The 13510-nt window shown below is 45.6% G+C and overlaps 1 protein-coding gene across 1 annotated transcript in view; it reads left to right on the top strand.

Annotated features, from left to right (window-relative positions):
- Tgfbr3 (transforming growth factor beta receptor 3) overlaps nucleotides 1–13510 on the top strand; it is a 171465-nt gene that overhangs the window by 63100 nt on the left and 94855 nt on the right. Inside the window, exon 3 of the mRNA XM_052199751.1 lies at nucleotides 807–991. Within this exon, the coding sequence (XP_052055711.1) occupies nucleotides 807–991 (185 nt within the window). The remainder of the gene's footprint in view (nucleotides 1–806; nucleotides 992–13510) is intronic.

The following is a 13510-nucleotide window of genomic DNA, read 5'->3' on the forward strand; positions in this document are numbered from 1 at the left end:
CAAAGGGTTGCCAATGATTCTCTGTGGAAACTGAATGACTAACATGGAGGAAGACTGTGGAGGGTGGTAAGTGCTGGGCGTGTTGACACACCATGAGCTTAGTCTGCTGCGAGTTCAGCTAATGCCCTGGAGAGAGAGAGAGAGAGAGAGAGAGAGAGAGAGAGAGAGAGAGAGAGAGAGAGAGAGAGAACACTCCTCCAAGGAGGCTGCTGAAGGAGTCACACATATGGCCAGAGTTCTACATTTCCTGTTTGTAGCTCTGCTTACATTTTGCCTCTTTGGGGAGGATTTTCTTGACCTCTGCGCTAGACTTTGCCATGCAGGTCTGGCTCCAAATTCCTCTTCTTATACATTTTTTTTTGTATAGTTCTTAAATTTGTTTTATTTTCCCTAATAAAGGAAAGCTCTTAAAAGGTATCTTAGAGTATTCGGGGAGTATATGTACAATTATAGATATTTAATATTATTTGTATGTGGTATTATTTGGATTTAAATAATTTATTCCAGCTATTTCAGGTTTTCTTCCAAGAGAGGAAATAAAAACTCAGATGTCCAGTGGGAGGTTTCCTTCCCCAGAGGGATGCACTGGTGACCAGGGAGCCTAAGGAGGATTTTAGAAGTCAAACACGTATCAAAATTATGCAAAAAAAATGTAAAAGGTTGGGATTTTGGATGATGACACCAGCACTTTAATCTTTCTGGAGTTCTAGAAATAACTTAGTTGTAAATGCTTATCTGATATGTTAGCAGTGAATTTATCATCCAAAGTGTCTGCTCTTGCTGACTGTCTGTGATTGTGTCCACAGGTCCAGAGCCCAGCACCCGCTGTGAACTGTCACCGATCAATGCCTCCCATCCAGTCCAGGCCCTGATGGAGAGCTTCACCGTTCTGTCTGGCTGCGCCAGCAGAGGCACCACTGCACTGCCAAGGGAGGTTCACGTCCTAAACCTCCGCAGTTCCGATCAAGGACCAGGCCAGCCGCAGAGAGAGGTGAGTGTGGGCGCTGCCCTCGAGTCTGAGACATCAGAGTAAGCATCTGTGAGGGGATCCTTCCTTCCATGTTGGGTTCGGGGAGTCAGAACTCACACTGTCAGCGGTGTATAGAAAGCACTTCTTCCTGCCCAGCTCAGGGGCCCTTTTGTTTTTTCTAAGAATTCAAATTGTCCTTTCATCTTTACACATCTCCCTTCTTTCCTCCTGCCTTGCTGAGTCTTAAGAACGCATTGCTCCTAAAGGAGGAATCAGGGAAACCTCCAGAACAGAGGTCAGTCCCCTGAGGGCAGTTCCTTACTGAGTTACAGCTTCTTCTCCACGATGGCAGTCTTGGCGGTCTTGGGGAGAAGGGAATGGAACAAGCTCGTGATTATTCAATTTGCACTGGGCTCCACCGTTGGAAAAAAAAGTACAATACTGCTCTGAGTCCCTCTGTCATGTCCAGTTTACAGGTCAGGATGCAGGTATGAAGACGCGAGTTTCAGAGATGAACGGCCCATTCTTCCCTGTGACTCAGCAGTGGCTTCTATTGTGCCTTAGTGTTCTCCTTGTAACTTTTAAGAGGATGGATTTTTCCCACAAAATAACACAGAGTTGTCTTCTTTCTGGTTTTTTTTTTTTTTTTTTTTTTTGGTTTGGCTTTTTTCATTTTTTGTTTTTCTATTTTTCAGTTTGTGTCAGCAATGTTATCAGGGAGGGATTATCTCTCTAAGGAAAAATCATCCACAGCAATTCCCCTCACCCTCAATGGTGGTGGAGTTGGGGGGAAAATGACTGAAGAAAATGGATTTATCTTTCAGCTTTCTATTGGTCAGAAAAGTGAATTCCCACAGCTACCTGTGTATGTGCCACAGGCATCTTCTTGCCTTTTGGGGTACATAGGGGAAGTGTGGGCCTAGAGCCTCCACCAGGAAAAACAGAACTGACTTTAATCTGATGAAAATGTGCAGTGTTGGCTCGATTCAAAGTCAGGGCATCGAACCCTCTCCAGCTCTATTGGAAATTATTGTCAATCCTCTTGGTGGCCTGCCATTGTGGCTGCAACACATTCCTCAGGTCAGATTTCCTTATCCCAGTAATGTGTCTTTAATTCTCGACGTATGTGGGAGAGTTTGTAGCAGAAGGGAAAGGAGGAGGGGAGGAAATACGGCCCCTGTGAGGCTCTGCTGACTCCAGCAATTCCTCAGCAATTCCTCAGCCCTGCAATCACTCATTTTATATATGGCTCTCTCAGAGGGACTGGGGGAGGGGAGGAAAGTCCGAGCTGTTGTAGGAACACCAACAACCGAAAAATTCTTAAATCATGTTAATCACTATTAAATCACGTGGTACCGCTGTGCTCTGAGAACGGATTGGATGAGACCAGCATGGCAAAAGAAAAAGACTTGAGGGAGGGGCATCTCAGACCATGGCAGCTCAGAGGGCTCGTGGTTTAGCAAGGGACTTCTGCAGGGTGGCCCCAACACCATGCTCCTGTGTAGTCAGTGAGTGCAAATTTAAAGACATTTCTGCCAGTTGGCCTCTGAGGGAAACTCCATTGTTATGTTCCTTGGACACCTTTAAGGATTATATGCTATAGTTCAAGCCTGCTTGCAAGCACGATGCTAGGATTGTCATTCTTAGATGCTCTGTGTAGCTCTCCAGAGCTGCCATGTAGTAGACCTGGAGTCTTTTACATGTACCCAGGAGTACTGAAGAGAACACCAGATGGAGGAGGAAGCAGTTTGTTGACTGGCAGGTGGGTATGGAGAAGTGTTAACCTCTCACCCTCTTCATAGATGGCCGGAGACACACCCCGGCCATTGTGCTAACAGTTTTGAGATAGGTTACCCAGTCCATGAGTTAACAGTTCCACTCAGAAATGACAACTGAAGTGCCTACCAAAAATCCCAGTGCTACTTAAAGCTTAGAAATACCTTGAATGACTGTCAACTGATGATTGGCTGTGGTATATCTACAAGGTTATCAGACAATTTAAAAGGCACAGTTACAGAAACATCCCACAGTACAGATGAAATTTAAAAATACTATGCTAAGTAATTGGGATAGTCATGCATTATATAATTTCATTTAAATGAAAAGTACAGAGTACATAAAAAGTTAAATTAGGCAAGTGCCTGCTTAGGGCTGGATAGGAAAGAAGGGAGCAGGGGTTGGCTTGGTAGTGGGGGCCTTCGGATGGAGGGTAAACATATTCCAAAACTATATTGTGATTCTTAACACAGCCCTGCAACTACAACAGAATTGCTGAGATATAATTTAAATTGGATGGTACACAAATGGTATCTAATTGTATCTAATTTTTTTAAAGCCCTCTAACTTAGTGTCTAGTTAGCTCAGAAAGTCAGCTTTGGCAGGTTCCACCCCATCATATTTTTTAGGACCAAAACTGCTTCGCTTTTTTACCTAAACTCCATTTTCTTTGTTACTCTCACCGGATGGCTTGACTTTAGTAGCCATGGCATTGTGTGGGCTACGCTGATTGTAATGGTAGATGTTTCAGGGTATTTGTAGAAGGGACAGAGTTAAAGACTTTGTAAAGTCTATACCAACCTTAAGGCAAGTAGTTTTCAAAATTAAAAAAAGAAAAATGAAGGATGCTTTGGCTTGCAGACCAGCCAGAGCTTCCACACCACCCGGTACCCTTCCGAGCACGCCTGGCCATCAGCAGGCGTTCTTCCGTGATGCTGGTCTTGAATATGAGGGAATTGTGAGACCAGCCCTATTCACCCTTAGCCTTTAGGGGCGCAGGACCAGCACCGGAGCTATGTCTGACCACCCCTTCTCTAACATTTGACCCAGCCCTGCCCCCCAGGGGCCATTTCCAAGCTTCAGCTGAGGTGAGGTTTCCCATTTTCCTCAGCAGACAGGTGGCAAGCGTCTCTGCGCGTGGACTTGGTCACTGGCAGCCTGGCAGGGTCTGAGGAGAGGGCTGGATAAACAGCACACGGCCTGCAGGGAACAGGCTTGCTGCAGCCTGCTGGGGTGTCCTGTCCGGGGCATTGCTCTCCACCCCCTCTCTGCTGGCACGAGACTGGGGAAGCTAGATCTAGAATTAGGGTTGTTTTCATCTGGGACCATACCTCTCACTTGTAATCACGGGCTTCGGGAAATAGCAGCCTGGAAAGTGGGCAGGAAACTGGACAAAGACCTCCGACTACTGAGAAGGACAGGCAAGGCCAAAGGCCCTGAGATGGCAGATTAGTTATTTGTTGAATATGTGTTACCACTTCCTTTGCTTTAATTAGAAAACATTATTATTATCATCATCATCATCTATAAGCTGAGTGGGGTGGGGGTAGGTGGGAGCGTGGGGTGGGGTGGGGGTGGTGGGTGAAGAGTCACGTTCATGGAAGGCAGAGGATAACTGTAGAGTCAGCTCTCCTTCCATCTTCCATCTTCACCAGGGCTGCAAGCATTTCTGCCTCTGAGCCAACCTGCTGGCCTGTATCAGCCTCTTTTGTTGTTTGATTGTCTGCTCCCAGCTGCTCCTGGTGCCTGCTGACTGGAGGACTCCCCACTCCCCCAGCTCCCCACTGTCTGATGATAGACAGATAGATAGTAGATAATAAACAGATGATAGATGATAGATATAAATGATAGATAGATGATAGAGATGGATAGATGATAGTACATAAGTGATAGATAGATAGATGATAGATAGATAGATGGATAGATAGATGGTAGATAATAGATAATAGGTAAATGATAGATAGATGATAGATAAATGATAGACAGATAGATGATAGATAGATAGTAGATAATAAATAGGTGATAGATACATGAATAGATAGATGGCTAATAAATTGATGATAGATGGGTAGATGATGAATAAATGATTGAAAATAGGTGATAGATACATAGACAGATATTCTGGTGTGTGTGTGTGTGTGTGTGTGTGTGTGTGTGTGCACTCCCATGTTGAGTGTGTGTGGAGGTAAGGGGGACGTGTGGGGGAGTCTGTTTTTACCTCCCACCTTGTGGATTCTAGGATCTGACTCAGGTGGGCAGGCTTGACTGTGAATGTCTACCTGCTGAGCTGTCTTGTTGGCCTTCACATTCAGTTTCTAAACAAGCCCCTCCGTACATGAGCATTGCCTGCTGTGTGACAGGAGAGGTTGTCATGGGAGTCACTTCAGTGCTCAGCCCTGTGTCACTAGACTACAACAGGGTTATTAAATTTCCCCCAATTTCTCCCTCCCCACTTTTACTCTCTCACCTCAAGTCCTGTATTACGGTAGAATGATTGCCTTACCTTCAAAGACAGCAAGCTGGCTCTGACATGTGGGACCAGAGAACCTAACCCGATAAGACATTCACATCACTGAAGAAATGTCATCCCTTGTCTTGAAGACACCCAGGGCAGTTTAAATGATGGCCACTGGCAGTGTGACGCTGGCAAGCCAGGCCTAGGTAGAGGAGTGGGGTGGGGCAGGGATCTGTGCAGCTGGAGCTGAAACTGCCTGCTCTAGTCGAGGTGGTTTCTAACAAGTTGGGGCAAGATGTGTAATCCGAAACTACAGCTAACTGTCAGCTAAGAACTCTCTGAGACCAACCTTGGAGTTCTGAATGCCAAAATTTCAGAGGTGCTAGTCAACACCAGTCTTGGCAAACAAATAAGGGCACAGACTGAGTGGAGAAGTTATGGCATTCATACCAGGACTTGAGCTGGTTGTGTAGTGTCAACCATGTCATTTACCAAAGGACTGTCCACATGGTGTAGAATTGCCTAACAAAGCTTAGGCCCCACCCCAGCAGCAGAATGGAGCCACACGGACTGTGCTACTTGTGTATGAGGGAGTGCTGGGTTATGTTCTACACTGCCTGGGAGCTGGTAGATTGGAAGAAACCCTAAACAAACAAGTCTCTTCTTACTGCCTTGTCCTCCTCGGGATGGAGGAGAGACAATCCTTGACCCCATTTCATCTGTCCAGCAATGGTTTCCCAACCAGCGTAGTGTTCCATCTTTCTGGAGGTCAGGGTCACAGCCTTGTTGCTGCTGTGCTTTTGACTCTTAAAATGCCCTGGACTCTTGTTAGAACATGTTTCTACACGAGTGCCCGACACATTTGAAAATGGGATTTGTTTCCCCTATTAGCATTTCTAATAGCATATAAAAGCCATAGAAGGCTGCACAGAGCAGATCTATCGGTCAGTTTTAACCCCTAGCTGTGCCAGTTGGGAGATGCCCTCTGTGTGTGTGTGCAGATGCCCAGTGTATATGTGTACTCAGTGTGTGTGCCCTGTGTGAGTGCAGAGCCCTGTGTGTGCAGATACCCAGTGTGTACAGATGCCCAGCATGTGCCCAGTGTGTGCAGATGCCCACTGTGTATATCCAGTGTGTGTAGTACCCAGTGTGTGTCCAGTGTGTGTAGTACCCAGTGTGTGTGCACAGTGTGTTCAGATGCCCACTGTGTGCATGCCCAGTATCCAGTTATCCACCCTATCTGCCATCTTGACATTTTGTTTGATAATAAAGGGAAATTTACTACTAACATGTTTTATTTGAAGACTCACATTCCATAGCGGTGTTTAACATACTGCCTTCCACCCTTCCCTTGACTGTGGATTTGAAATACGTCTGTATAAGTCAGACACACTTATTTTACCTTTCATTCTCCTCTTTGAAGAGGACTTCTATGTGAGCTTGGCGCCTTTGCCCTTAGGCGGTATTTCATTCCTCATGCCCCTCCCTCTCCTTTCTGAACTCCTGACTGAGTGAACATCAGGACATCCTTCTACCCCACCCCCCTGCCTGATTTCTGTTTTTCTGTGCTCACCTCTGTGTGTCGTGTATGGTGCTGTTTGACCAACTCAAGGACTCCCGGGACTGAGGAGAGGCCAGACCAAGGGTCTGGTGGTGATCAGTGAATCAGTCTCTGACCCAGCACTTCCATCCTTGGAAGTGGAGATGATCGTGGCCCTTGAGTGAGAGATTCCCTACAGACTTTGGGCTGGCATGTGTGCCTGTCAATTATCAAATGGCATTACTTTTTAAAAAGTGTCTCTGAAATGGAATTTATATGAATACACTGTAGCTGTTTTCAGACACCCAGAAGAGGGCATCAGATCCCATTAAAGATGGTTGTGAAGCCACCATGTGGTTGCTGGAAATTGAACTCAGGACTTCTGGAAGAGCAGTTGGTGCTCTTAACCCCTGAGCCATCTCTCCAGATGAAATGGGATTTATGAGCCTTCCTAAGTCAGTTCTCCCTACCCCAGGACTGATTTCCCAGGCCAACTTCCAGGCACCATCAGTATTACCACGCCATCTAAAGTCTGAACCATTGTAGATCTACTCATCCCTGCAGCACCTGCAGGAGGTTAAAGGATAAATTTAATCCATTACAACAAATAACGTAACCTCAAGACATTAACAAAACCTTGCAGGAACTCATGGAGATAGTGGTCTTGTTATCTGGAGATGAGAGGAAGTGTCCATTGTTTAGTGTGTATCTCGTGGAAGACCCAGATGTTAACAGATGTTGTCTGGAAGACGATAAGGATGTGTCACAGAGAGAAGATTAGAAGCCACACACGAAAGACAGATCTCTGCCGTGTGTGCTGTGGCTACACACTGTCACCTCCAAACCAAATCCTGCTTGTTGCTTTATTTGCTTTTAAATAACTCTGTTGAGAGACCATCTACGTACAGAAGCTTCACCTGTCTAAAATAAACAAGTCAGTGGCCTTGGTGTATTCATAGAGTGTACAAACAATCTGTTGGACTATTGATCGTGATTGTTGATTGACAGGATCTGGCGTCCCCAACAACATGAGTCTCTGGGCGTGTCTGTGAGGGATGACATAGATTAGGTCACTTGAGTGTCAGGTCATGCCAACGCAAGTGGACCGTCCATCCCAGCGGCTGCAGTCCTGGACCGAATGAAAAGGAGGATGGGAGCTGGGTGCACTCATTCCCTGACTGTGGATTCCACGCGGTCAGCTGCTATAGGGTTCTGTGCCACACCTGCCCCCCAAGCCCCTGCTGAGGATAGCGCCCTCAAACTGTGAGCCACTATATGCCCTCTTCCTTAAGTTGCTTTTGCCAAGTATTCAGCCACAAGTAGCAAATACAAACCTATGACCTGATTTCACATTTTCACTATTCCTCAAAGAAAACTCATCACTGCCTGATTTTTGTGTTCTTCCTGCTCATCCAACCACTGACCTGTTTCCTTAAGCCTATTTTGGGCATTCATGTAAACAGAATCAGGTGATTTTTTTTTTTTTTTGTGGCTGGTTTCCTCCATTTAGCATAAAGCACTTAAGATTCATGTATGTTTTAATATGTATCTGCACTTGAGATTTATGTATATTTTTAATATATACTCTCTTTTTATTCCTGAGTAGCATTTTATCGTATGGGTATAACACAACTTATTCATCCACTAATAAGTCTGATGTCTGCTTTTGTAAATAAAGTTTTATTAGGACACACCCATACTCATTGGTTGATATATTGTCTGTGGATGTTTTCTTGTGATGCCAGAGTTGAATATTGTGTAACACACCCATGTGGCTTTTGAGGCCACGTTTATTGTTTGGCTCTTTGTAACAATAGTTTGCCAACCCTGGGATAGAAGATTTGGATAATAGTGGGGTTGAACTGGGGCTAAAAAGCAGGAGATGAGATTGGTGGACCAATGTGTGTGGTTTGTGAAACTCCAGATATCCTTGGAGATGCCTGAGAACTCAGGTTTAATGTCTCCCCATGCTCGGTGGCATGTACCTGTAGTCCGTGCTACTTGGTGGAGCTAGGAAAATCACTGGAGCCCAGGAGTTTAGAGCCAGGCTGGTCAACGTAGTTAGATATTGTTTGTTTAAAAATATAAAAAAGACACTGGGCAGAGCCTGGATCTCGACTGAACTGCAGAATCTATTGGTCCATACCTTTCTTCTTCTTTTCTAAATATGATTTTTAAAGATTTTTAAAGATCATGTGCATGTGCATGTACGTGTATGTACTCATGAGTTCAGGTGCCAGGTGAGGGCTCTGGAATTTTTTGAAACTGGAGTTACAGGTGTTTGTGATCTGCCATGTGGGTGCAGGAACGGAACCTGAGTTATCTCAAGAGCAGTGGGTGCTCTTAACCACGAGCCATCTCTACAGCCCCTCACACTCTGCACTTTTGAATCTTGTATATTACTCCTGAGCACCCAGCTAGTACATGGACTTCCTGAGAATGGGAACCAAGTCTTGGGTCTTGTGCAGCATTCCAGGAGGACAGTATCTGCAAGTTCCACGCGTGCTTTTTAAGTCACTGCATCCCACAGTACATGCTTGTTGGGTTTGCTTGTTGGTTCTATAATGTGATCAGTGGACTTGAGCTGGGTACCCACGTGCTCACTCTTGTATTACTGCTCCGGTAGATCATGCCCTAATTAAACTTCATTTCATTCATCTCCCCATCTACTCTAAGGTCTGCAGTTTTCTGTTTCCGTCTTTCTGCAGACCAATTCTAAATTCTCGTTACATTCCTCTTTCCTCTTTGGGGTTCAGTCATCTGCTAGTAAACTAGTTAGTCTTTTCCTCAGCTGGATAGAAAACTATAAATAGTTTTTTGTCTTGCTCCATGCTTCTCCCTCGGGTAACTCATTTGATCTGAGCTGGGTTTGAAGTTGGGCCATGTAGAATGATCTGTCCCTGTGGCCGTGGTAGGGACTCCCAGCCAGTTCTGAACATTACTGAACTTAATTAATTTTGATTCCTCCAATAGAGAGAGTATGTTTTACTCCACTGTGTCTTCTTAGATAACTAATAGCTTGATTTTTTTTTTAAGTTTTGTTTTCTTGCTCGGTGACTACTTAAAATATCCCTGCCTATATAGTAATTTGTTCCTTGTTTAATGTGGCTCTTTCCTGTGTTTACTCTGGACTCCAGTCTTTGTAGCTTGTTTTCTAAGGCAGCTCAGAAGTTGGATTTGGCAGTGTCTTCAAGCTTTACCCACCAGAACCCTACAGGAAGTAGTGTGTCGGCCAGAAGAGTCTGTTTATTTAGAGCATGGTGTCCAGCAGAAGCAAGCCATTTATGAGGGTCTGGTCTTAAAGACACAGGCGCTTGACTCTGTGTTTGGAAGACAGTGAGTCTGACCCCCATTGCACTCATGTGCTCTGGCTTTTCATTCCAGCCTTTTGAGAGCTGCAGCTAGACCTCAGGCTAGCTCCGCTACCTTCCTGCGGACGGCTTAGCTCTGTCTGAAAGGCTCGGACACTAGGTAGTCCAGCTCGAAGCTGAAAGAGTAGGGCTTGTTCTTACAGAAATAAAGCTGGCTTCTGTAAGGATTCACCGTAGGCAAGGGTATTACGGAACTGTGTTGAAATGCCCTTAGCTCTCAGTACCTGGCAGAGTCCCTGCCTGCCACCATCACAGTGACAGCAGTGCTGGAAAGACACTGTCCAAGATGGTCCTTCAGCTGAATCTGGAACATCTTCAAACGTGACGGTCCTTCAGCTATGTCTAGAACATTCCCACACATGACGGTTCTTCAGCTGCATCTGGAACATTTCTATCTATTGCAGGTGAAGGATGGGGGTGAAGAAGGGAAGGCAAGGTGTTCTTTGTAGATAGCTGCAGCTCCCTTTGACGAGAGATTAGAGGAGATGTTTATGCATCTGAGATCCAAGACCAAAGCCAGCATCAGGCCCGGGATCACTGCATAGCCTCGTCCCTGGAGCCCAAACATCCCACGTGAACATTAACATTTAATTTCTATTTGTTGACATGTGTGTACACACCCCAGACTGTTTGTGGCTTTCATTTGCCTAGCCTTGGGCCTGCCACAGGGTCAATACTCAATACCCGTGTGCTGGTTTAAGTGATCGCTATCTGAAAGAGATGAGTGAGCCTTTGAAGTGTGGCTTCACTTCAGTTATGTGAGCGCCCTCGCGGGCACACACACACACACACACACACACATACACACACATGCTTTTGGGGAGAGGAGCAAAGAGATCCAGCTGAGGGCTGAGAAATGAAAGGCAGAGTTGGGGGAGGGCTGTCGAAGTGGGAGGGGCATTGAGGGGGAGGGGCGTCGAGGGGGGGAGGAAAATCAAGGGGGAGGGGCATCAAGTGCCTTAGATGCATCCATTCCCATAGACATTTTAATGGTTGGCAGTTGTTTGGCTTTTTTGGTGAAGTTCAAGTTGAGATGTCTCGCTTATTATGAGTTTTAACAGAGCAGTGATTTTATTAAAGCCTTATGTAAGTTTAATACTTCACTAAGTCCAAAACAATACTTTGTAATTCTCTTTCCTGTTATGCCTCTCAGCCTATTTCTGTATTTCTGAACAGCAACACTGTTGTCTTAGGATACAGATGTTTCTGAAGGTGCAGATGAGGCAGAATAAGGAAGACAGGTTGTCAGGAGGCCTGTGCTTCTGTGTGAGGTCTTTGGGTTGACTCCTTCTCTTAGGTATTATTTTAATTCCCTTTTAAAATTAAAAAAAAAGTGTGTGTGTGTGTGTGTGTGTGTGTGTGAGAGAGAGAGAGAGAGAGAGAGAGAGAGAGAGGGAGGGAGGGAGGGAGGGAGGGAGAGAGAGAGATATGTGTGGGTGTGAGTGTGGAAATAAGAGGACAATTTGGGAGGCAGTTCTCCACTTCTACTGTGGGTTCTGCGCTTTTGCACCAGATTGCTGGACTTTTGGAAGAAGCACTTCTAATCACTGAGCAATCCTGACAGCCATAGTTACTCTTCTTGTTGCTGTGACCAAATACCTGCCTGATACCTCTTAGGGGAAGAAGGCTAGCCCGTGTGCGAGGGAAGCCGTGGCAGCGGGAGCTGCTTCTGGCTTTTGTGTCTGGTACCTAAGGTCGATTGCTCACATCTTGGCTGACTCGGGCCCAAGATAAGGCCCATCCCCTGAAGCTCCACTTCCCGGGGCTGCAACTTGGCCCCGCCTCCCAAAGATTCCAAACTTCGGAGCAGCACCACCAGCTGGACCCCAAATGTTCAAACCTGTTGAGGTCAGCATCCTGGAGAAGCCTCAGAGCCTGCCCTTTCCTGTTTAGCTGTTTATGTTTCCTGCTCTCACAGCTTGAGAGTACGCGCCCCTCTCCCACTTGGGGAGGGGTAGTGAGGAGAGTGAGACTCTAACTGGCAAGAGCGTCTGAACGCGTGTTTCTCTGAAAGAGTCTTGTTCATTTTTAATGCTGTTAAAGGTCTAATTCTCAGTGTTTTAACTGGAAGCTGTTCAAATTTGCCAAATCATAAAATCTTTCAAAGCCCGCTCCAAGCTACATGTTATTGATTCAGCTTTTCTCCTATTTGCATTTTTAAAAGGCCAGCTTGTTTTCTTATGGGGGAAGTGATTTGTGTGCGTTAGCGTCCTGAGTGATAAACGAACCCCTGACTTGCCGTGAGCTGTGTAGGTGTGTTGTTGGAGCAGCGTACAAGGGTAATTTCGAGTCCACTTTCGCCACGTGTCCTTATGTATGTTTCCCAAACACGTTTCCTGGCTTGGTACCGTGACTGTGCATACGGCCTACATGTGTTTCCTATTTTTTATGACTCATACTTACGGTACTCATAAAGATTTCTTCTTTATCTTGGCTCCGAGTAATGAGGCAGCTTATACACGTCCAGCAGAGATGTGGGCTGAGGATTTTACATGTAATCCTGAGAGAGGCCCCGTGTAGGCACGGTGCAAGAGCCTGGTGCAGCTGTCTAGAGGACCCCCTGGGGTGGACAGGAGAAGCCAGTGCTCTCTTCCTGTTGCTTGCTGGTAACTGTGGTAAAGGGGTCAGTGGAAGGAAGGAATGGAAGTAATTAACTAAAATGACATTTATATCATTTTATCTTGTGGCCACAGACACAGGGGAGGGTCTTCTTGGCTTTAGAGAAATGTTCAGACCTGAGACACAATTGACTTTAGTCTACTCAAAAGGATCTAGGACAAGGGTGACAACTAATGGCAGGATAGCAGATTCTTCTCTCTCTCTCTCCATTTGTCTCTCCATTTGTCTCTCCATCTCTATCCCTTTCTCTCTATCTCTCTGTCTCTGCCTCTCCATTTGTCTCTCTGTCTCTTTCTATCTCTGTCTCTGCCTCTCTTTCTTGTCTCTCTGTCTTGGTCTCTTTCCCTGTTTCTCTGTCTCTCTCTTCTCTGTCTCTCTCTGTGTGTCTCTGTGTATGTGTGTATAACTGCATGTGCACTTGCAGCTCTGCATGTGTGTTACTGTAATGTAAAAGTCCAGTCTTCCTAGGAGCTTTGTCCATAGGCACCAATGGTTCCTACTTGGCCAGTGCTTCCAGGAAGTCCTCTCATATTGGTTCCTGACAGCTATCTAATATTTTTCTAGCAAGTACATGAGTTGCTATGTATTGTGATTGGCATGCCAGGATTACAGATTAAGAGAATTTGCAGAAGATCAAATTCCCATGCAGAAGAGAAACTTTCTTGTTAACTCTATTCACACTGTGGCTTTATCTGTTTCTAACAGTGGTACCCCTACAGGGACGTGCCTGTGTTCCAACTCACCAAACATGTGAATGTTACTTTACACAGAGACTACAG

This window comes from Apodemus sylvaticus, chromosome 11 (assembly GCF_947179515.1).
Source record: "Apodemus sylvaticus chromosome 11, mApoSyl1.1, whole genome shotgun sequence".
Classification (NCBI taxonomy): domain Eukaryota; kingdom Metazoa; phylum Chordata; class Mammalia; order Rodentia; family Muridae; genus Apodemus; species Apodemus sylvaticus.